Source organism: Cupressus sempervirens, chromosome 4, assembly GCF_028749045.1.
Source record: "Cupressus sempervirens isolate cs-2001-9-10 chromosome 4, ASM2874904v1, whole genome shotgun sequence".
In the NCBI taxonomy this organism is placed as follows: Eukaryota; Viridiplantae; Streptophyta; class Pinopsida; order Cupressales; family Cupressaceae; genus Cupressus; species Cupressus sempervirens.
In genome coordinates, this window is record NC_143121.1 from 56,389,016 (window position 1) to 56,415,787 (window position 26,772).

A 26,772-nucleotide genomic window follows, 5' to 3' on the forward strand; every position below is an offset into this window, starting at 1 on the left:
CTAACCCCAACCCTAACTCTAGCACTAACCATAACTGTGCTCTTGAATATAATAATTTACGTAACAATATTCTTAAAATAAAAATGAATTAAATTGATGCAAATAAACAACATATATAGAATTAAAAAATTAAATGTTTAAGAATAATTTTATAGGAAGTTTATAAACTACGATTGTATAGTAACTTTATACAACTATATTTTAAAAAAAAATCAATAATAACCTTATTAAAAATAGAAAAATAGGAAAATATTATTCCTATTACACGGTGACTATCACTGACTTATATATACCTATATTCATTCCCTAGAGCTATTTTCATAAATCCCAACTGCTCTCGGTGAAATATATAGGTATATATAAGGTAGTGTTATTTACATTGAATAGATATTGTTAGCAAGAGATCACACAAAAAACAAGATTACTACAACACTCTTATCCATTACCCAATATTATCACATATAAAATTGTTTTACAATTTGTAATGATTTCAATTGTTAATTTAATTAATAATACAAGAAAAGACTTTGAAGACTAAAAATAGGCTTCAATGGTTTACGATACCCAAATATAAATTAATAACAGAGTACACCATAGAAAAGAAAGAAATAACACATCTTCTTAGCTAAACAATCATGACTAAAATTTTAAAAAAATCATATTGTATTTAATTACTAGTTTCTAATACACATATGTTCTAGAACATAAGTAAAATTTCCTTATATATACAGACTTTTAATAATGAACGTCTGCAATAGGCTGCCATGTACTACAAACTTTTGACTAGTACCTAGCAGAAACACACAACTTCTGAATAATACCTAATATTATAATTTATAAAAATCGTTTTCAACTGTTAATTTCAAAAAAGTTAGGACGGCGTACTGAATTCAACTCTCCGATTCAATGAATGTAAACCTCTTTACAAACTATGCTAGATGAAATGAACGGCATTGCAGACGGCATCACGTTGAACACATTTTAATATCTTACCAACCTCCTTCTCAGGCTTTCCTATAAATTGGCAAGTTTTGTACAACTGATCAGACAAGAATGGCTTCCTTAGAATCTTCCATGGAAGCTCATCTCCATCTCTATGAAATATTTCTTTCAACGGCCAAACCCATGGCCCTTCAAGCTGCTGTCTTGCTTAACATTCCTGAAATCATTGCCACCCACGGTAGTGAAAACCACATAACTGTAGAGGAAATAGCTTCCCATATTTCTGCCTCTACAAACAAACCTACCCACATAGGTTACCTCTCTAGAATCATGAGGCTTCTTGCTTCCATTGCTGTCTTTACCGAAGAGAAGACTGTAGATGACAGAGGCGCTCCCAAATTCAAATACGGCCCCACTGCCCTCACCAAATTGCTGGCGAATAATGAGCCCGGAGAATCTTGTGCACCCACATTATTGTTCTTAAATCTAAAATCTATGACCGATGCTTATCAGCATCTTCATGACTCTGTCATAGATGGCTCCCAACCATTCACCAAGGCCAATGGCATGAACATTTTCGACTATAACAGCTGTAATCCTGAGGCAAATAGAATTTTCAATGAGGCCATGACTGCTCAGACAAGCTCTGTAATTGCGTCTGTGTTGGAAGTGTATGATGGGTTTAAGAAGTTCAAGAGTGTGGTGGATGTTGGAGGAGGAGCAGGCTCTGCGATATCTACAATTGTTAATGAATATCCCCACATTCACGGCATCAATTTCGATCTTCCACATGTTATAAGGACTGCTGCTCCTTCAAAAGGTCTGTAACTATCGCCATATTTAAACTTCGTGGATGAAGAGATTGCTGATCTACATAGTTAAAAAAAAACAGGTTGTCATTAGATCACAAACGGTATTCAGATCTTAGCCGTAGTATATTTGTATTTGTGGGCTGTTTAGTTTGTATTCTCTTGTATACCATAGAAAGAACATTCTGCTTAAGAGAAGTTACAATAATTGAAATTTTATTTTTGTCAAATGTCATTAATGTGTTCATCGTTGTAGTTCCATGGTACTCTGTGTATATTGTTTAAATCAGCGTTTCTGATTATATACTATTATCCATTATCTAGATTTTAGAGGTCCAAAATAGTAACGTAGAATAAAACAAACAATCGAATCTTGACATTGAAACGAGAACAATCATGTATTGTAGAAAACTTATCAATATAATAATTAATGTGATAAATTTTAAATTAAGTTTATCAGAGGCAAAGCTATTGAGTCTCTCTAATACAAATGTAAAATTTCAGGTGTAGAGCACGTGGAGGGCAATATGTTTGAGCGGATTCCATCAGCAGATGCAGTTTTCATGAAGGTATTTTTGATAAATAATTATTTTATTTAAATATAAATTCTTTAATTTAAATAATAATGTTTCTAAGAGCTTTTTATATGTTGTAATTACAGAGGATTTTGCACGACTGGGGTGACGAACACTGCTTGAAAATCTTAAAATCGAGCTATGAGGCTATACCTGAGGATGGAAAGATATTAATTGTCGATGCAGTCGTTGCAAATGAAGAAGGGGCCGAAAGACGGGTGGGACTACTGTCTGATGTTTTAATGATGGCTGTTTCCATAGGTGGAATAGAGAGAACAGAGGATGAATTTAAGAGCTTGTTTTATAAAGCCGGTTTCAAGAGATACAATGTTATCGAACTACCTTACTATCATAAACTCATTGAAGTGTCTAAGAAGTGACAGAAAAGAGCAAACAAGAAAATATTCTCAATAATAATGATAATAAGCAGTGATATGGTATGTAGCAAATCTGCAAACCGTAGGTTATTCATCCTGTGGGATAAACTTGGAATAACATAAAGTTTTATTTATATAAATCGTTATTGAGATATTTAATAGACTCAAATATGTTATTTGGTAAGGTTTCTATAGAGTTATTATATATTATTTTTTAAACTACAGTAATATTTCATTAGTCATTTGATTTGTGTGAGTTTTTAAATAAATCAATAATTCTTAAAAGTATTGAATTATATGTTTTGAATAGGAAGCCAATGTGTATTTTTATACTTTGCATTTATGTATATGTTTTAATTTTTGTTAAAATGAATTATTTTATTTTTATAATTAATTAAATTGTACGTCAATATTAGGTTCTATTATTTTTTGGTCTAGCTTTGATGGTGTCTAAAATAAAATAATTCTTTTAGAAGTGGTATATTATTACATAAATCTGAACTTATTGCATTGATATATCCCAACTTTACTACAAACTATATGAGAACATAGTTTGTCATTTTTTTGTTTTTGAAAAACTTATTTACTAATTTTTAACATTGTAAATACTTGTTTGATGTGTGTTTTTAAGTTTTTTTTAAATTTTTAATGTAATCTACAGACAGAGGCACAACAAGGTTAGACTGGATAGGCTTGTGTAGTCAATGAGGGATCTAGTAAACAATCATGTTAGAATTTGAAAAGATTAATAACCCAAAAAACTAGTGCAAAGAATAGATATCTAAACTGTGAATGCAAAGGATACAAAATCAAAATAGAAACACAGAGTTAGTCTCCAAGAGAGTAATGCAAATGCTAGAAACAAAATAGCATTAAGAGGATGCAAAAACAAGTGACACAAATGCAAGCTAGGTAACATGCTTATATAAGCTAGATAGAGGGATGAGGTTGCAACACTGACCAATGAGGAGCAACCATCTATCTGACTAAAGATAGCAATGTATCTTCCCAAGATAGCTACTAGATGCTCACATGTAGGAAGGTGACACCTCACAACTATTCAGCTAATAAGACATGCTTTATTAACCTCAACGAGATTAATAAAAGTGCAAAAAAAACTTAGTAATATAGGAAAAAATAAACAGCCCACTATGAAATAAAAAGACTACACTAATACCCCCTCGTAAGCAAAGCTTAGGTGGATGTAGAAATAGATGATGAAAAGTTAGACCTAATGAGGTACCCATGTACATAAAATTCCCTCAAAAGAGAGAAAATAGACCCCCAAAAAAAATTAGGACTCCAAGTGAGAGGAAGAGGCCCCCCCCAAAAGATGAAGCATCTCACACCCCTAGCAATGCTTGCAAATGTAGGAACTTGCTCCCAATGAAGGGTTTGATGAAGATATCAACAACCTGCTCGGAACTCGGATAATAGTCAAAGTCAATGACATGACCATGGATGAGCTTCCAAATGTAGTGCATATGGATCTTAATGTGTTTGCTCTATTGATGATGGACAAGATTTTGTGAGATCTAAATGGCACTCTGGTTGTCACAAAATATGACTAATGGCCATTCGATCTAGATATCAAACTCAATGAGAAGATGTTGAAGACAAATGGCCTCAATGGCATTACTCACAGCCCCTCGATACTCAGCCTCAATAGAAGATAGAGCAATAGCATACTGATTTTTGCTCGACCAACAAATAGGACCTAAACCAAGTGAGAAGCTATAACCCACAGTAGACTTGTGGTCCTAAGAATCACCCACCCAATTTGAATCTATGTAACCCACTAAATCAAGCTCAATACCTACTACATAGTGAATCCCATAACTATGAGAACCTTAATGTAGTGAAGGATCTGCTTGGCTACTTTCCAACACAACTCATGAGGTTCCTACATGAATTGAGAGATGATACCTATAGCATATGAGATGCCAAGTCTCATATGCGTTAGATAAATGAGACTCCCAACAAGTTGGTGGTACATAGTGCCATCAAAAGTGGAGAAGAACACTAAGCCTCAAGTTTGACTCTAGAAAGGAAGGGAGTCAGAGCAGGCTTATAGTTAGCCATATGAATCTTGAAAGTAAATCTAGAGCATACTTAGACTATGTGATGGTGATCGAGGAAGGAGACTGAAAGATCTCAATCTCAAGAAAGTAATGTAGCAAGCCCAAGTTAGTCATCAAAAAACTATCTTGAAGGGAAACTTTGATAGCCTTAATGGTGGGTGAAGAACTTCATGTGATCAACAAGTCATCAACATACAAAACCAAAAATAGGAGTGAGTCACCCTATTGTAGAATGTAAACATTAGGATTACAATGGCACCGAGTGAACCCAATTGATAGAATGAAGGAGTCCATCTTGGCATACTAGGTCTGAGGAGCCTATTTAAGGCCATAGAGAGACTTACGAAGATGACAAAAAAGTGAAGAATCCTAAAGGAAAGGTTGTGTCTACTCCATGTAGATCTCCTCATGAAGGTCACTATGAAGAAAAGCACCCTTCACATCCATCTGATGTACTTCCCAACAATTAGCTACAGTAATGGCAAGAACAAGTCGAATGGAATTCATTTGGGAAACTAGAGAAAAAGTCTCAGAGTAGTCAATCCTAGGAATTTAGAAAAATACTTTGGCAACTGAGCGAGCCTTATGGTTTTCAATTGGTCCATCTGCTACATATTTTGTTTGATAGATCCACTTACATTGAAAAAGTTTTCTTCCCTTATGAAGAGGGACAAGATCCCAAGTGTGGCTCCTCATTAATTAACTATACTCTTCCTACATAGTTGTATGCCACTCAGGAATACGAGAAGCCTCATGAAAGGATTGTAGATCTGAGGTAGTAGCAATGAAGATGTGAGGAGCATCCTGGAATTGTGAACGAGTCTGTCTAGTGTCAAATGGATCCCCAACTCAATCACCTATAGATTGTGAAGTTTATTTAGTCCAAAGTGGACCAAAAGATGGAGAATTTGGAGGGGAATCATTAACCTCTGAATGATGACTAGTAGAGGAAGGAGGTGAGTTCTCTGAATCACTCTCTACATTAGAAGTAGAGGTAGAAGATTACTCAAGTGAATCTGACTCATCAAAAGACCTATCATGTATTCCAAGTGACTCCAATGTCAAAGTAGGAGTAAGAGAAGTGATAGAAAGTGAGCTTGAAGATCCCCCCTCAAACTGAACACTCCTTTCAATGAACAAAAAATGTGTATTTGGGTGGAGCAACCAATAATCCTTCATACCATTAGGATAACCTACAATTATTCAAGGTCTACTCTGTGGATCCAAGGCCTTCAAATTTTTTGCATGAATGTGGGCCCATGCATAAGAGCCAAAAACTCAAAAGTGTTGAGCTAATAGTCTCCGATTGCTCCAGGCTTTAAAAGGAGTAACTCCCTTCAAGGTTTAGTAAGGAACATAGTTCTGGATATAACAAGCATAGTTAATGGCCTCTACCCAATATTGTGGTGCAAGAGATCTAGAGTGAATCATACAATTTTCCATTTCTTTCAAGGATCTATTTCTCCATTTTGCAACACCATTATGCTAAGGATTGTATGGAATTGAATTTTGTAAATCAATCCTCTCCCAAGTGCAAAATCTCTCAAACTAATGGTTGACATACTCACCACCATTATCTATGCACAAAACTTTGATGGCTTTCCCAAATTACTTCTCAACAAAACTTTTGAACTCTTGAAAATGATAAAATACCTCTAACTTCTATTTGAGAAAGTATACCCAAGTATATTGAGAAAAGCCATCAATGAATGTGAGGACATATTGGGCCCAACTAAAAGAAGGATGTTGTAATGGACCAGCTGAATCACTATGAACTAACTCTAGTATCTATGAAGCTCTCCATGCCTTTCCTTTTTCAATCTTTTCCTTAGGATTCTTACCAAGAATGCAACCTTGGCAAACACTGCTTGAGAATTGAACTGAAGGAAACCCTGTGACCATGCTCTGATGGTTGAGATGATGCAAGTAGCGAAAGATAAGATGGCCAAACCACTTATGTCATAATTTAATCACATTATTACAATGAGTGAGAAAAATAGTTGAAGGAGGATTAGGAACTAAGTGAGAAAACAAATCTAGAGTCATGATTGATGATCTACTCTCCCAAATGCAACTGTTGAATCACTATGCAACTCATGTATCTCTGCTAAATTAGGAGTGAAATCAACCCACTTGCCTAAACCTATTTGAGTGATCTGGTATACTAATAGGAGATTAGTTGATAATGAGGTACACAAAGAACATCATGGAATGTGCCATGCCCCACATCAACAGACCCTCTCCTACACACTTCAATAGGAGTTTCATCACCCATCAAAATAGAAGGCATGGTACATGGCTCCATGTATGCAAGTTCTTCCTTAGATGAAGCCATGTGGTTTGAAGCACCCAAATCAAGAACCCAAGTGGATGGTGAGGAAGCAACAACAACAATGGCCTTGCTTTTTCCTTTCCCCTTGTTATTTTCTTTTGCTTTGTTAGATCCTTCATTAGAACTTTGTTTGATAGACTCAAGAACACTGATGTTATTCTTCTCAAGAATGTGTGTCAAGTGATCAAATTTTTTTCTTCAAAAAATTATGTTTATCATGACCAAGTCTTTTATAATAAGCATGTTGGACTTTTTGTTTTGTAGGCTTATCACCCTTGGAAGATGGGGTATAAATAGTTTCTTTTGAAGCAACCAATATCTGATCCTTCTTCTCCTTGCTATTATTTTTTTTCTAATTCTTACTATTGTTTTTACTACTTTTTCCTTTTTGTTCTTTTGTACCTTGTTTAGTAGACAAGCCATGTGGCTAGAGGACTTAAGAGTGCCCATCTGGAATAGCTTATCCTATTCTTGATTGAGATTGATAGAAAAACCATCTAAAGATGGCATGGTGAATTGAGTACCAAGTGCACCCTTAGTAGCATAGAAAGTAGAGACAAGCACAAAATATTTTGAACTTATCCTAGAGAGAATACTGAGAATTAGTTGTCCATCTTTCTTTTCAATTCTGCATTATTTTAATTGTAGCCTTAGTTATTTCAATTTAATGAAGAAATCTTGGATTGTGTTGAAATTGCCTAGACTTAAACTAATTAGTTCATTTTCTAAAATATGACCCCTCATTGAATCTTGTGTGCCAAATAGTGTTTCTAGCTATGTCTATATTTCATTTAGTGTATCCAAAGACTCAATGTGAAACAATAATTCAGGAGAAACAGACAAACACAATGTTCCATATGCCTTATCATATTTGTTAAACCGCTTAGGCTTATCTTCATCTTTATCAAGTTCAATGTCAAGTCCCATAATTATCCTATTTAATCAAGCTTTTCTTAAGTGAACTGTCACACATGATTTCCACTCAAAGTAATTGTATGGAGTTAGGATGGGCATATTTGTTTGATCCATGATGAAGAAATGTAAGAAAGAAGAGAACCTAGCCATGACAATGCCCACCCCTCCCCGCCCACGCCTACCCACAACTCTACTCAATCAAAGAACCCCTACCAAATAAATATGATTTGGCACTTTATTTTAGTGCATTTACAACTACCACTAGCAAGAAATACTAAGTGGTCCTGAATTCAATGTATTACAAAACCCTCACAAAGAGCATATGCTGAAAGTGAAACTTAAACACAATAGTCAAGGAAAAAAATAGCACCACTGCAATATACTCAAAAAATCATATACTTTCAAAAAAAGAATCAGCTCGATACAAGGTCATATGAGAAAGTTATGATCATCCAACGTTTCCAAAATGAGAACTATGCAAAGTCACAACTGAGAATTTGTAATTTCTAAAAAAATTATGCATGAAAATCAAACAAAGACTACACTAGTGGATAGCGCTCAAAAAAAAAACCAAGGTCATAATGAGAATCGTTAAAATTAGAGTCTATATGAGCAAGAACAAGGCATTTAAAAACTATGTTCAAAACTACAATTTCCAACAGAGAGGGGTACGGTTGTAGGTCTCCATGCTCAATTCTACAAAATATACAGATTGCATGCAAAAACTAAAAGATACCCAAATAGTTTTTTTGGTGCTACAACAAAACCCATAAAGCATTTTTCTTGCTGATGTATAGAACATTTAGCTATAGTGTAAATTAGACGCCTTTAACAATAAAAAATGGCCCCAATGAACAAGAAATGACCTCAGCAACCAAAGATGACATGCAAAGGTTGAATCAGCTACATAAGTCAATCAATGGCATGCTAGAACCTGCAATACTGATTGAAAACTCCAAATATGCAAGTTGGTTGTCAGATTTGAGATTGAAACCCCAGAGATTAAAAATGTTTTTGTCAAACTTTTCTGATTCTTAAGATCATCCAAAGATTCAAGAGAAAAGCATAATAGTTTTTTCAAAAAACTACAATAAGATTTATTAGACCCCCTCAAATCTCTCAAATAAGGAAACTAAAATCAACTCTTGCACATAGAAAAGCTCTGATACCATGTAAGAATCTGGGAAGATCAATAACTTAGAAAATTAGTGCAAAGAATAGATATCTAAAATATGAATGCAAATGATACAAAATTAAAATAGAAACACAGAGTTAGTCTTCAAGAGAGTAATGTAAATGCTAGAAGCAAAATAGCACTGAGAGGATGCAAAAACATGAGATACAAATACAAGCTAGGTAGAATGCTTATATAGGCTAGGAAGAGGGAGAAGGTGGCAAGACCAACCAATGAGGAGCAACCATCTATCCAACTAAAGATAACAAAGTATCTTCCCAAGATAGATAATGGATTTTCGCATGTAGAAAGGTGACACCTCGCAATGATTCACCTAATAAGACATATTTTATTAACCTAAGTGAGATTAATAAAAGTGTAGAAAAAACCTAGTAATTTAGGGAAAAATAAATAACGCACTAGGAAATTAAAAAACTACACTAAAAAATCACATTGGTATCTCGAAGAAATTTGACACTTTGTTAGAATTCTCCACCATATTCATGCATTTTGTGGTCACCACCCTTTACATTTTGTAGGTGAATAAAGATGAGAAGGATTGGGGCAAGTAGAGTGAGAAAACCCAATCCATTTAAGGGTTACTAGTGGAGGATTGGTTGAAGATGATTCTAGACAAACTTATTAAGGTGGAGGGGGAGGATGTGAACAAGGGCACACCTAAGGAGAAGAAGGATGAGGATCTTGGAAAGAAGGAGGGTAGCTAGCCTTGTGTCTATTTTTTTCTTTTCATTGTTATATTGTTGCTTACTATGAACTAGTTAACCTATAGGGTTTTACATTATATGCTTGTGTTGATATGTGGGACTGATAGTAGTTAGTTGTTTGAGTATTGTTGGTTTCATTTTTCAGTTTTTTCTTTTTGCTAGTTTTAGGACTTATAGCACTTTTAATTCAGCTATGGATATTATATGTTTTTTGAAGTTTAGAGTTGGTATTGGTTATATGACTTAGAGGTAACCTTTAACTAACTTTTTAGGCTTTTTGTACCTCAGGGTCAGTCCCTTGTCTTTTTGGTTGCTATCTAATTATTCAAAAACTTCTTGCATGAATTTGGTTGATAACTTCACTAATCTAGATTCTTTTATCAATGCTTATAAAAATTATGATTATTTCAAATTTTACTATAGGTTCTCATTTTTATTTATTATTTATTGAGTTAATTATTAAAATTATATCTTTATGATTTAGTAGTAGATTCTATTCTCCTTTGGTGATAGTGTTCTAAATGCAATTTTCTATTAATAGTAGTATATTCTTTCACGAGTTTCATGGATATTCCATTACATCCTAATTCTATTGTCAAAATATGCTACTTCATTATTGAATTTGAATCAAGTAGATGCAAATTTTTGTTTTAATATAAATGCAAATCTCAAGATGAAACAGTAAAATTTGAACTTAAAATCATCAAATCACACATTATTGTATTTTCTCTAGCCAATATAAGTCAAATTAACATTTTTTTGAGACAGTGTTTAAGTTATTGATGGGTTTTCAATAATATGCATAATAATTTAGTTTGTGTTAGACATCAATGTAGTAAATTGAATTGAAAGTAGGATAGATCATCTTTGGCACTACTCAAACATTGAATAACTAGTTGTGGGACCATAACAAGGTGAATACCTATGATGAAAGTAAAATAATTTTGAAAAATATGTTGGAGGGTATAAAATCACACAATGTAGAAAGAATACTTATTATGGATGATTATATATAATTTAGAAGAAATGATTTTAAAATATAAATAATATTCATCATAATGATTGTAATCATTATTATAGTTATTATTTTTTGTTTATATAATTGATTGTGTAATAATTTTTAGTATCAATTTTTGAGACCATATTACATGAATCAATCTTGATTTTTTTTCTCTTATACATTAGGATGATGATGTCAGATACAATTGAATAATTATGTATTGTATTTGATGTTACACTAATGTCATATCATTATTAGTTAGTGTATGTTGAGCTCACTCAAGTAATGAAGATAGTTCTCTATGTCTACTAAGCGTTCCTATAGTTACCTAGTTTAGAAACTAGTGTCTATTGAGTTCACTCGAGCGTTGAAAGAAAGTTTACATAAGATGAGTGTTAATTGATCTCACTCGGTTAATGAAGGAAAAGTTGGATGGAACCAGTGTTAATCAAGCTTACTCAGTTACCAAAGGATCTTTGAAAGTTTGTAGAGGTAACTGAGTTTCAATTGTTTAACACAGGAAATCATTTTTGAGTAAGTATTTATTGAGCTGGGTTGTCTAATGAAGGATTTTCTTGTTTTGGTATTTTAAGCTTTATTAATTTATCTAATTGTTCTAGCCGACTAAGAAGATGTATCTAAGTTATTCTAAGTTGTATATGAGTTTACTTGAAAATATGAAAGATATAAGTATAAGGACAATTTGTGGGATCAAAGAGAGTGAAGTAGTGAATGTATTGAAGATTTAATAATGAAGAGAGGAAGAAAATTTGAAGGATAATTATAATATCCTTGTGGAGCAGAAAAGATATATTTAATCAGGAAAGGATCAAGGAAAGCCAAAATCAAGATCTGCAATCAATAATTTAGTTGCGTTTAAATTAGGTCATCTCATTGTTACTCTCTAACCATTGTTGAAGTGATCTAAATATCTTAATAAAGTTGGAGTTTGTTTAATAGCTATTTGTAAATCCTCCAACAAAGTGGTAATTCTATTGAATTGTTTAAAGACCTCTAACAAGGTCACTCCTAAAAAGTTGATTAAATTCTTTAACAGGGTCACACCCAATAGTGTGGTTTGTAACCTTTACTAGGGTTGGCTCCTAATAGGTCTCACTTCAGAAGAGTGAAAATAGTAACTAGTTGCAATTGGTGGATTTTCCCAAATTAGGTCTGCACGTTAAATCCTAGTGTCAAAAGTGTTCATGCTATTTTCTTTTATGTGTTTACAACTAAGTTAAAGTAATGATAATCATAGATAACATACAAAGATTTTCATATTCAATATTTAGCAAGTTACAACATTTTATGTGTGTTTATCGAGCATCAAAAATATTCAGTTCTTAGAGTTTATTTTGTACTGACATATAAGGGATCTAGGATTAATTTTAGTGGTAACTGATTCATGCCTCCCCTCTTAGTTACTCCTCTTATATTTCCAACAATTGGTATCAAAGCTTTTGGTGGTTGCAGTGAAGGTTTCAAGGACCTAAGCTAAAGATCAAGTTGTCTTATAGAAGAGAGATTCCCAAGCTAAACAAAGACAATTTTGCAACATGGCAAGGACTTATAAGGCTACATCTAGTTACCATCAGTGATTCAGTGTGAAAATATCTTGATACCAAATATAAGACTCCTATTGGAACATTATCAGTTGAAGATAGTGCTAAAAAGAAAAATCATAACATCATGATGATTGATATTACATTTTCTCTTAGTTATGCTGAATTTGATGAAGTTAAAGATTACAAAGCTTCTCATGAGATGTGGACCAAACTAAAAGACATTTATAAAGGAGATGACAATGTAAGAAGAGCCAAAGCTGAAAGTCTTCGAGGTTGTTTTGATTAGATGAAAATTGGAGAATATGAGAACATTGCAAAATGTGTGGAATGAATCAAAGCAAGAGTAAGTTTAATCAAAGCATTTAGAGGAGACGTTCAAGAGAAAATAGTTGTAAGTAAGTTACTTAAAACTCTTCTTCCTAGTTATGCAATTAGATTGTCTACTATTCAAGAGATAAGATGTATCCAAATAATAAAATATCTTTGGATTCTCTAGTTAAAAGATTGATACATTTTGAGTTAGATAACTTTAATAACTATGTTCCTAGTTTAGAGGGTATTGAATCTACATTTGAAGCAAAACTATCACTCAAGAAAAAGGGTAAGAAATTAAATTCCAGTCAATCAAGAAGTGAAAAACAAGAATTGGAAGAAATTTCTAACAGTGATCTTGAAGTTGGTGAAGCCTTACAAGAAAATATTCCAAAGGCAGAGGAAAGTATAACGGTAAAGTTTCTCCTATCTTCTTTTCTTGTGAAGAAGTTGGTCACATTGTTGCAAGGTGTCCAAATAGAGAAAAAAAAGATGAAAACAAAAGCAACAAGCAAAAAAGCAAGAAGGATTTCAAGAACTATAAGAACTTCAAGGAAAAAGGTAACAAATCTTGTTTCATGGCTAAAGATTTTGATAATAGTGAAGATGAAATGGTATATATTGCTATAAAGGATGAATCTAATGATGAAGAAGATAAGGTGACACTTATCTCTCATGTTAGCAAAAATGATACATGGATTAGATAGAAGCAGGGAGTTGGGTCTTAATTCTATGGAAGTCTACAGATTGAGATCGTGCTTTGTTAGAAATGGGTACACATTTTAGGCTTGGGCACCCAATCCAAAATATAAAAAATGGGCACCCACTTTTAAAAATTGGGTACCTATTTTTTATTTTCAAAAAATGAGGACCCATTTTTGGAAACATAAAATTTTTGTACTTTTTAGAAATAGGTACCCATTTTTGAAAAAGAAACAAAAGGGTACCCATTGTTTCCAAAAATGGTTACCCATTTTTTACTTTCAAAAATAGGTACCAGTTACTAGAAATTTAAAATTTTGTTTTCTAGGGGGGATTTTATATGCTTATTTGACTTTTTCAAAACAGGTATGCATTTTTTGAATTTCAAATAATGGGTGCCCATATCTTACAATATTGTGGGTAATTTTTTCTCCTAGCTCAGATTTTGGTTCAGGATAGGCTTGATGAGCCCAAGCCTATGCCTTGACCTCTCAAGATTTGGCTAAAACATTGAACTAACAAATTCACACCTTGCCATAATTTTTAGAGGATCTTCTCCATCAAATTTTTTAATGAAACAAAAACCAATTAGAGCTTACATTGTCTAGATTTCAGAAATATAAATTTTATAATGCTATGATTTTATTTACTATTTCTACATTATTTTTTAATGAAAGGTGGTATCCAAATGTAAAATAGTGAACTTCACTAAAACTTTATTAACTTTTTTATTTTGTATTTTTTCTTAAATTAATTTATATGTCATTAATCTAAATACAATTTATTTGAGGTTAAAACAAATAATTTTTAGAAAAGTGAAATTTCAATCAAATTATAGTATTCATACAAAAGAGGTTTTAAAATTTACCTTTATAGCCAATTAATAATTAATAATAAAAATTATTCAATAAAAAATTAAGAAAAAATTATTTTCATCAATCTTAGGTGCATTAGGTAACTCCCTCTAAAAGGATTTATGAAAACTCATTTATTTGTGTCAAATTATGGTGTTTGTACATGAGTGTGGTATGGCCCTGAAACAGGCATTTTGAAAAAGTGATTTTTAAAGATCCATACCAAAAACAAAATCTATCATATGGGTACACAAATAAATTATATATTCAAAAACTAGATTCCGAATACTAAAAATTTTCTTTCTAAAATTTTTTTATATTGAATTTCTAAATGCCTCAAATTTTGACATCAATTGACAAGAAATTTCAAAAATAGGAAAAACACCTCTACTTTTTTCCCAAAAGTGAAATCGAACTTATTGCACTTACTCGATTACTGATAGTGGTTGTGCACATCATATGATTGGAGATAAAATAATAAATTTGAGAACATGGAACCTTATGATTGAGGTAGTGTGAGATTTGGAAACAATGAACCTTGCTCCATAAAAGGAAGACGTCATATCTCATTAACCAATGAATTTGTATGTGATAATGCTTATTGGGTTGAAATACTAAAGCATAATCTACTAAGTGTGGCATAGTTGAACAACATTGGTTTCAAGGTAGAATTTAGTGATGGCATAGCCAAACTACTAGATGGTAAAGGAAATCTGGTTGGATCAGGCAAGAAAACAAAAGGCAATCTATTTTATCTTGATCTTAGTGAAAGCTCATGTATTATTCCTCAAGTAGAAGAAAGTTGGTTATGGCACAAAAGATCATGTCATGTAAACTTTGATAATCTGGTTAAGATAAGCAAACATAAAAGAGTAAGAGGTATTCCTAGTCTGAAGAAACTTTATATGGGTTCATGCAAGAAGTGCCAAATTGGTAAGATGGAAAAGACAAGTTTCAAAAGCAAAAAAATAAGTCAAAATAAGTCTTAGACACCGTGCATCCTAAGCAATGTGGGCCTATTGAAATAGAGAGTTACAATGGAGATTTTTTTTTATTCTTTTTGTTGGTGATTATTCTAGAATGATGACTATAATTTACTTGAAAGAAAAATCTGAAGCTTTTCAAAAGTTTGAGTGGTATCTGACAAGAGTAGGAAAAGAAATTGGAAAGAGATTGAAATGTTTAAAATTAGATAGAGGTGGTGAATTCATCTCAAATGAATTTAATAATTTCTACACTGGTAAAAGAATTAGGAGACAAGTATTAGCCCCTAGTACACCACAGCATAATGGTATAGCTAAAAGAAGGAATCGATCCATCATGGATTGTGTAAGGACATTGACGACATAAAAGAATGTCGCAATCAAATACTTGAAGGAGGCTATCAGCACTGTAGTTCATACCTTGAATAGAGTACAACTAAAGAAATATTTTAATTGAACTCCTTATGAACTATGGTATGGCTACAAACCTAATGTAAGTTACTTGAAAGTATTTGGTAGAAAATGTTATATCTTGAAATAATCTAGAAAAGGAAAATTTGATGTAAAAGGTGATGAAGGCATATTTCTAAGATACTCCTACAGAAGTAAAGCATACAAATGTTTGAATTTGTCTACTCATATAAACATAGAAAGAGCACATGTGAGAATCGACAAGTTTGCAAAAAAGAGTGAAGAAGAAAGCAACAAAGAGCCAGAGGATTACAAAAAATTCATTTACGATGAACCTAATACATTGCCAAGCCTATCTAAAAGAAAGCAAGCTTCACCTCCAAAATCCCCAAAATCTCTTATAGTTACTGAGTTGCAGATAGTACAACTGAGTCACAATCTAAAGGACCTGAGTCACAGTCATAGGCTACATAGCTAGTTCAAATTGAGTCTGAAGGACCCAAGTCATAAATAGTGGGACCCGAGCTTGATAGTAAAGTTCATGATAAAAATAGTAGAACTCATTCCAAATCAAAAGAACCTATATTAACAAGATATGTTATAAGGCATTATGCACTTGATTAGATCATTGGAGACAAATCTGATAGAACAATGACAAGAAGCAAATTGAAATGTACATGTTTACTTGTTGAATTTGAACCAAGAAATATTAAAGATGCATTAGATAATGAAATTTGGGTTGAAGCAATGATTGAAGAAATAGAACAGATTGAAAAGAACAAAACTTGGACTCTTATTCCTAGATGCAAGGATAAAAATGTAATTGGGACAAAGTGGGTGTTCATAAACAAGTTTAATGAAGATGGAATTTTTTTCTAAAACAAGGCAAGATTGGTATGTAAACGTTATTTCAAGAAGAGGGTATTGATTATGGTGAAACTTTGTCTCCTATTGCAAGATTAGAATGTGTTAGAACTTTACTTGCATATGCAAGACATAAAGGATTTAAAGTGCATCTAATGGATGTTAAATATGCATTCTTGAATGGAATTCTTGATGAAGAAGTCTACATTGAAAAACAAGAAGGTTTTGTAGATCTTGGCAAAAGAGACATGGTGTGCAAGTTTCATAAAGCATTATATGGTCTCAGGTAAGCTTCTAGAGCTTGGTATTCAAAGGACTACATAACTATTCATTACAGATTGACTTTCAAAGAACAAATGATAATAGTAGTTTATATATCAAAGAAGGACTAGAAAAGAAGATTGTGTTGGAAGAAATATTTGTTGATGTTACTTTATTTACAAGAAATGATGACTTCTACAAAATAGTTTTTGAAGCAATGAGTAAAGAATTTAAGATGTCCATGTTTGGTGAGATAAAATTCTTTGTTGGGTTGTAGATACAGTAGAACAAAAATGGTATCTACATCACTTAATCTAAGTATATCAAAGAGATACTAAAGAAGTTTGAAATGGAAGATTCAAGACCAATTGGAACCCCTATGTCCACTAGATATAAGCTTTCCAAGAATGATGGTTCCAAAGAAGTAGATCAGACCACATACAGATCAATGATTGGAAAATTGTAGAATGTAGTACACACAAGGCCTAATATTGCATTAGTAGTTGGTATGGTGGCAAGATTCTCATCAAATCTTAGAGAAAATCACATGATAGCAATCAAAAGAATCAAGAGATATCTAAAAGGTATAGAAGACTATGGCTTATGGTACAAACTTGGAGGTAATTTGGACTTGAAGTTGTTTACTAATGCTGATTGGGCAAAGTATTTATGACAAAAAATGTACTAGTGGTGGAGTATTCTTTCTTGGTAAAAGACTAGTTTCTTGGAGAAGAAAGAAACAAAATTGAATCTCTCAATCCATAGTAGAGGTAGAATATGTGGCAGCAACGGTTAATCATTCTAACATTGTTTGGTTCAAACAACTGTTGGAAGGAATGAAGATAGAGATCAAGGATCCAATATTCATTTACTATGATAACACTAGTGCAATCAATATATCAAAGAATCCAGTGTTGCATACAAAACAAAGCACATTGTTATAAAATATCACTTCTTAAGAGAATTGTTGTAGGATAAAAAAGTCATATTGAAATATGTGAATATAAAAGAATATATTGAAAACATATTCACCAAGCCATTACCTAATGATAAATTTCTATATCTAAGAGGTAAGTTAGGGGTCATTCCTGTATCTGAAGTTCACTAAATGAAGTTTAGTGATGCTTCAACCAAAGTATGTTGAAGATCAATTAGTTGATGCATAATTGGCAAGGGTATGGTGCAAATGAATTAGTACTTAAGGTACATTGATATTAATAGAGTTGTTATCTTTCACATGTCTTGTCAAAGAGGGAGAATTTTAGTATCATATATCAAAGAAATTTTTGTTATTAAGAGGGATAAGTTTTTTGTAAGAGGGAGAAGTATGCTATCATAGAGATAATTGTGAGGGAGAATGAACTTGACAAAAGTTTCCTATCAGAGGGAGAAACTGAAAGCAAAAAGAGTTTACACTGATGGAGGGAGTTTTCATGAATAAAACCAATGATATGTTCCTTACTTTTATGTTCCATTCTTGTTCCAAAATTTTATTATGTTATGACATGTTGTTCTACCATTAATGTCAAAGAGGGATATTGTTGGACACAATTGATTAATTGTGTTTTGTCAGTGATGTTATAGAAATGTTATATCATTATCATTCAGTGTATGCCAAGCTCACTCATGTAGTTAACATAGTTCTCTATGTCTACCGAGCATTCTTGTGCTTTCCTAGTTCAAAAATAGTGTCTACTAAGTTTACTCAGGTGTCAAAGGAAAGTTTGCAAAAAATGTATGTTAACGAAGCTCACTTGGTTAATGAAGGAAAAGTTGGATGGAACCAGTGTTACCTGAGCTCACTTGGTTACCAAAGGATCTTTGAAAGTTTGAAGTATCAATTGAGTTTCTATTTCTTAACATAGGAAATCATTTCTGAGTTAGTTTCTACTAACCTAGCTAATGAAGAATTTTCTTGTTTTGGTATATTAAGCTTTATTAATTTATCTATTGGTTCTAGCCTACTAAGAAATAAGCTATTCGAAGTTGTATATGGGCTGACTTGACAATGTGAAAGATATAAGTATAAGGTCAAGTTGTGGGTTTAAAGAGAGTGAAGTAGTGAATGTATTGAAGATTTAATAATGAAGAGAGGAAGCAAATTTGAAGGGTAAGCATAATATCCTTGTGAAGTAGAAAATATATATTCAATCAGGAAGGATCAAGGAAAGCTAGAATTGAGATCTGTAATTAGTAATTTAGTTGCACTCAAATAAGGTCATCTCATTGTTACTCTCTAACCATTGTAGTAGTGATCTAAATCTCTTAATAGAGTTAGCTTAATAGCTATTTGTAAATCCTCTAATAAGGTGGAAATCTTGTTAAACTGTTTAAAGACCTCTAACAAGGCCACTCCTAATAGGGTGATTAAATCCTTTAATAGGGTTACACATAAAAGTGTGTTCTGTAAGCTTTAGCAAGGTTGACTCCTAATAAGGCTTACTTCAGAAGAGTGAAAGTAGTAACTAGCTGCAATTTGTAGTTTTTCCCAAATCGAATTTCCACATTAAAATATGGTGTCAAAAGTGTTCATGCTATTTTCTTTTATATGTTTGCAACTAGGTTAAAGTAATGATAGTCAAAGATAACATAGAAAGATTTTCATATTCAGTATTTACTCAGTTATAAAATTTTATGTGTTTTTGCAAAGCATCAACAATATTCAGTTCTCAGAGTTTATTTTGTAATGACATCTAAGGGATTTGGAATTTATTTTAGTGGTAACTGATTCACCCCTCCCCTCTCAGTTACTCCTCTTATATTTCTAACAAATGGATATCAAGAAACAACAAATGACATCAATATGGATTCTAGAAATTTCATTAACTTAACCATTACAAATGCTATTGACTTAACTGTTAAAATTTTTGAACCAACATTTTTTAATAGCTTTCCATATACATGAATTGAATTTGACACATCTAAAATAATATGCAGAATAAAACATAATATTTAAAGAACCAGAATTATTGAAACTCATAAAAAAGCATACTAAGGTTAGTTAATCGAAGGGAAATGCAAATGTACTGAAAAATCTTGCATGATTATTTAAATCTCCCATATAAACTCAATACACAACTCCTTTGATATTTGGCTCATGGCAGTACATATTTGTAGATTAGACAAAATTTTGAGTATGTCAATGACTTGAATATGTAGATGCCATGGTAGATATGACCAAACTTCATCTTCTTTGCTAAATCACCTTGACCCATGTGCTCCTAGGACATACAATACAATAAACCCATTTCAAAACCATCTTTGATGTTGTTGATATCAACACTCACCAACTTCTCCATGATAGACTGGTCTACAAGAAATCTACCAGAAACATTCTAATTCTCATCAGCATCCAATGCATTCACAATCCTTTCAAAATATTCATCCTCCATTGCATAGTCTTCATATTCAATTAGTTTCCCATTACACTCATAAAATTGTAGAGTTTGAAAATAGGGGAAGAATAGAAAAATTAGAACAATAGAGAAAACAAAGAATATAAATAATTTTACATAGTAAAATCTTAATTTGTTATTCATTTCCATCTATTAGACATTGCATCTTCCATGAGCTCTTACACAATGAAAGGTGTCACACTTTTATTCTATAGTGTAATATTAACTCAATAACTTGAGGTCACTATATAGAGATGATATATACATAAAATACATGACTCTATTTGTTTATATTTCATGCATTCAACATGCATTGCTTTGGAAATAATTAACTGGCAGTTCACAATTTGTGGAGATATTAACTCACACTCCATTCTTGATCTTTATCATCTTTAATTAATATTAATTAAAATATTCTATACATGGAAGGAATAGAAGTGATGGTAAAAGCTATGATGGAACTATGAGTTTGAGAATCACTTATCTCAACTCTCACCCTTAATATCGAGACTTATATTAAAATCTCTATGCAGTCAAATTGATCCATGCATCTCTTCATCACTAAATTCTTATAGAAACACATAGCACTTCTAATAGAAGTCAAATATCAATTCCTCTCTTTCATGAGAGATCACATGATTTAGTCTTCCCTTCATTTCTCTAACATATAGAATATGCATGACACTTCCATGTTCCAATCAAAATAACTAGTCATCAACTATTTCACTTAAACTTTAGAACCTTGATCCACCACTATTAGTTTTGACATGAAAACTTGTAGGTTTCTACAACCTTTTTCAAAATTCATGTCATTTTCTACCAATAGAATTCATCAATCCATCCATAATCAACATGCATACAACCTTTCGTAGATTCTCCACTACAATCTCTATTTTGGAAGAAGTCTTTTCGCTATGACTTTTCAACCCACAAATCTAACAAGGGTAAAGCTCCCAACATTTATGATGACGGGCCTCACCACCCGTACCAACTCACAACCAAAAATGCAACAATATGGAGATAGAGAGATGACAAAATTGCTTCATAAAGCATCCATTAATACTTGAAATTCATTAGAAGAGATTACATTTGAAGAGATTACAATTCAAGAACTTCTATTTCTCCAACTTCCATTAGAAGAGCTTCCATTTCTCCCACTTCCTTACAAATGATAATAAGCCTTTCTTAAATAGGCACTTACCACCCAAGGCATGATTTATCCACAACATTCTAGAATCTCCACAACCTTCTACAATATCTACAACCTTCTAGAATTTCCACCTAAATACAACTAAGCACCACTATGTGGCCCAATTAGAAAATTACATTTCTTTTGTGGGTCACAACAAATATTAAATGCATGATGCCACCTACACACCTCAATTAATGGAATAACAACTATTTTTATTATTTTTCTATGCATGATGCCACCTACACACCTCAATTAATGGAATAACAACTATTTTTATTATTTTTCTATTTATGCCACCTATGCATCTTGAAAATAGAAATTCCTCTTTTCTCCTTTTTCCCTTATTTTATTTTTATATTATTTTTCCTTCTATTTTTGTCACTTTCTCTCTCCTCCACAATTATTTATTTATTTATTTATTTTTTTAAATTTTTTTTTTTTAATAATTTAATTTTCCCATGCAAGATGCTCCTGCATTAGACTCCCTTGGTAGATAGAAAAGTGTGTCCCACACTTTGATGTCAAAAGAAATATATAGAACCATTTTCATCTTCATCACAAGCTTCCACCTCAATAGGGACAAGAAAACCAATATGCAAATCTTCCACATTTTTTTTTTCTGCTGATGCATGATGCTCCTGCATCCGAATCCCATGGTAGAAATTTTTTTTGTGAATATGGAGTCACAAAATGAAGTAGCCATTGTTGACATGATTTTTTTCCACTTCCTCCAACACATAGCTGGAACAAGTATCTGATGCTGAAATTTCTCCTTTGCAATGAACTCTATCCAAGCATAAATCTCATCCTCATTCAATCTTGTTGAATTAATCACACCTGTAATAAATCCAGCAACACCATACCAATCTTCCTTTGCATACCACACATGACTAACAAGATCCTCATGCAAAAAATCATCAATATCATTCAAACTCATATCAAAGACAACATCCCATGATTCATAAGAATTTACCTCATTAACATAGTCATCTTTACTTGCCTCTTTCATGTCATTGACAACGCATGTAACTACTTCACTTGCTTGATCTCCAACGAAGGCACTATATGTTTCCTCCATTGTTGCAATCTTCAAATCAACTTGATCTATTTCAGGTTCATAAATCTTGTCATCTTCATGCTCTTCCTCTTCTCTTTCATCTTCTTCAACTTCTAGTTAGCAAATAATTTTCTCTTCATCTGCTTGCTCTTCCACTGGATCATCTTCCTTTTCCCCATCCAAGGAATTATCAACATCTCTTTTCTGGTGACATGCTCTTCATTTTCGCAACTCAGCTTCTAATTCATTCACTTGCTTCTGCAAATCAACTAGCAATGATTGTTGATTTCTTGCTCTAAATTTCTCAAGTCGAGGAATCCTCAGAATCCATCCAATCACAAAAGTCATCTTCTTCTTTCTCTTCTCCATAATCAAGTCTTTAGAAGACAAATCTCATGCAACACAAGAACCTCGTGCAAACTGCCTCACAGTCGGAGATCTATCTACACAATCAAGAACTTCTTGACAAACTTCAACCAACTCAAGGTCCTAGTGAAAACTACCTCACATTCGGCGATCTGTCTGCACTCTCAGGAACCTGGCTCTGATACCACTGATGACGGGCCTCACCACTCGTACCAACTCACAACCAAAAATGCAACAATATGGAGACAGAGAGATGACAAAATTGCTTCATAAAGCATCCATTAATACTTGAAATTCATTAGAAGAGATTACATTTGAAGAGGTTACAATTCAAGAACTTCTATTTCTCCAACTTCCATTAGAAGAGCTTCCATTTCTCCCACTTCCTTACAAATGATAATACGCCTTTCTTAAATAGGCACTTACCACCCAAGGCATGATTTATCCACAACATTCTAGAATCTCCACAACCTTCTACAATATCTACAACCTTCTAGAATTTCCACCTAAATACAACTAAGCACCACTATGTGGCCCAATTAGAAAATTACATTTCTTTTGTGGGTCACAACAAATATTAAATGCATGATGCCACCTACACACCTCAATTAATGGAATAACAACTATTTTTATTATTTTTCTATTTACGCCACCTATGCATCTTGAAAATAGAAATTCCTCTTTTCTCCTTTTTCCCTTATTTTATTTTTAAATTATTTTTCCTTCTATTTTCATCACTTTCTCTCTCCTCCACAATTTTTTTTTTTTTTTTAATAATTTAATTTACCCATGCAAGATGCTCCTGCATCAATTTATATACTAGATTTCCTTCCCTACCACAATGAGAACATGAAATACATTCTTTTCTTTGAACTAGGTTATTTTAATCTCCAAGACTAGAAATATTAGATTCATTTCTTTTACCAAATCCAAGGCCTTCATAAATTGGCTTCCAAATGAGTTAGATGGGCTCCTTCACTTCCCTTAAAGATCATTTTTTGCATAATCTTCAAGACAATATTATTCTTAAGAAAACATTTTCTATCATATAACAATTTATATCTATACTTGCATACATTTTCTTCCCTTCATCTAAGCACTCTTTACCTAAAGAAACTTTGAGTGCATCATCAACATTAAACTAACACCTATCACTCCTATCACATGCAAAAATCACAAATTGATGGCTTTGATTTTAAGATCTCATTTTCTATTTTCAAAACTTTTACCTTCTTCCACAAGTCATTATTCTATTTCTTGACTTCATCAAACAAGATTAAATTTTCCATTAATTTAACATTGTCCTTTTAAACCTTTCCTAATTTATTTTTCAAAATTATCAGTTTGATATAAATAATCATATATTTCCTTTCCAAAAAAATTGAGATTCTCTAGCAAATCTAAATTACACTTCTCCAATTTTTCTAATCCGTATTTTAAGCAATCCTTTTCACAAATTAAACTTTCATTCTATTTCTTAAACATTTTCCCTCTCTTTTTTATTTAAATAAATAAAAAAAAATTACACAAATAAATTACCTCTACTAGTTGGCTTGAATAATCCAGTGTCTCACCACTACTACATATGGGCCAAAATTGATATGGAAGGCCATCACAATTATGACGGTAACCAATCACCTAATAGATATCAAAAGGAATGGGCTCACGTTAGATGGGCATCAAACTTTTATTATCACAACTTGTCATGGAAAGGGTGACCATCGTAATTTTGACAACCTCAAGTGTCTTAAATTGAGCTAATGTATTAGAAAATTTTTCATTTTCATTATCACAATTGCAATAGGAATCTATCAAAGACATTGTCGCAATTGCAACATCTGTCTAACAAAAATTCTATGGGCCCATGGCAAGTTGTTAGAAACATCTGCTGTAGTTGAGATGGGAATGTGGAACGAATGCTATGTGATCAACAACTAGTCGTTGAAAGTTTTAATCACAAATTTGACAACATGTTGTGTTAATAAAAAAATTTGGTAGCAATCATTGAATACCTATGATGCAATCATAGGTTAATATTGTACTACACATGGTTTCAAGGATAGTTTAATATTCTCTACTAATTAGAGCCAACCTATTAACATCTAAAATCTTTAACAAAGGATCAATGTTTAAAGTACAATTTAAAAGGTTCCAAACTTTCAAAAGTTACATTAGTTTCCCATCTTCTGGTGCATGCCATTTTTCTATCACATCCAAAATAAGATTGTATCACTCTAAATTGAGAATGCATGTGCAACTTCATTATGTATGCATGGATAATACGAGTTGAAAAAAGCCAACACATTTACATTTATTTAATAGGTTTATGCAAACATCTAACAAAAATGCAAACTTTTTTGGTCTTTTTAGCTCCTCATGATGTCATATGCATATGAATTGAGATTATATATTGAACTATGGCATCCTTATGCATTTCCTAAAACTAATATATTCACGCACTTAGTTGTCATACAATCATAGGTTAATGTTGAGCTTCACTTAGTTTTGAGAATAGTTTAATAATATATACTAAGTAGGGCCAACGATGTGAAGGTGGAGGCTCATTTGGCCCAACCCCCACCACCTAACATCTAAATTCTCCATTAACATCTAAAATATTTAAGAAATGATCAATTTTAAAGTACAAAAAGAGGTTCTAGACCTGCAAAAGTGACATCATTTTCCCATCTTCTTATGCATGTCATTTTTCCATCGCATCAAAAATAAGATTCTACCACTCTAAATCAAGAATGCATGTGAAACTATGTTCACATGCATGGAAAATAGGTGGAGCTAATAAAAACACAACACAATTACATTTATTTAATAGGTCTATTAAGTTTTTAAAATTATAGACCATTACGAATACAATGTTCATGATGGTCTATAACTTAAAATACCTAATCAAAGACCTCTAGCAAAAATTCAAACACGTTATGTTTTTCAGCTCCACCTGATGTCATATGCATATGAATTGAGATTTCATATTGAACTGTGTCATCCTTCTACATTTCCTAAACCTAAGAGATTCATAAAATTAGTTGTCATAAAATCATTAGTTAATGTTGAGATTCACTTGGTTTCGAGAATAGTTTGATATTCTCTAGTAATCACCACACCACCCCTCCCCCCACCTTCCCTACCCCCTCAAACACCTAAATTCCATGTTAACATCTAAAATCTTTAGGAAAAGATCAATCTTTAAAGTACCTAAAATGTTCTCATTGCCTCCTGGTACTCTTAAGGGAAGTCCATCTATTGATCTCAGAATGGTTTTGACAATTGAGTGTCAACACGGTTAAGCTACTTGCTAAGTTCATGCCAAGAAAGCAACATATGAAAAACATTATATATACAAGTGCCAAGTTGCAATACATTTTGAGCTAGAAATACAATAATTGCCGAGTCACTAAAGTGCCGAGCAAATAAACAGTGTGAAGCAAGTATATGTGTCAAGTGAACAAGTTGTTGAGCAAAAAAAAATCAGCATAAGGATTTGTGCCTTCACAAATTGAGATGTAAACCATTTTTCATGCCAACTCATGGATATATCTCAAAGCTTAGAGATAAGATTGAATATATTCAGTTCCCTCTATAATCAACATGCAACCAATCAAATAATTGGAATGCTAAAGAGTCAAAATAGATGAATCTCAATTGTAGATTAATACCTAACCCTAAGTCATGAGATCTTTTTAAAGGGAGATGAAGCCCTATAATTCATAGTGTGTATGAGAGAGCATTAGAGAATGCATGCAAAAAAGGTGATGATAGTATTGAAAGGGGTAAATTGGTCAACCTACAATCATGGTGACTTAGAAGAAGGACAACATTGTAGAATTAGTTAGCAAAAAAAAGAATAACGGTTACAAGATTTTTA

The 26,772-nt window shown here is 32.5% G+C and overlaps 1 protein-coding gene across 1 annotated transcript; it reads left to right on the forward strand.

Moving 5' to 3' along the window:
• The first annotated feature begins 1,037 nt into the window (after nucleotides 1-1,037).
• LOC149559919 (caffeic acid 3-O-methyltransferase 1-like) lies at nucleotides 1,038-2,857 on the forward strand. Its single transcript, XM_089824364.1, has 3 exons — nucleotides 1,038-1,762; nucleotides 2,256-2,320; nucleotides 2,413-2,857. The coding sequence occupies exons 1-3, from the start codon at nucleotides 1,054-1,056 to the stop codon at nucleotides 2,704-2,706; spliced, it is 1,068 nt and encodes a 355-aa protein (XP_089680490.1). The 5' UTR covers nucleotides 1,038-1,053; the 3' UTR covers nucleotides 2,707-2,857.
• Nucleotides 2,858-26,772: the final 23,915 nt, after the last annotated feature.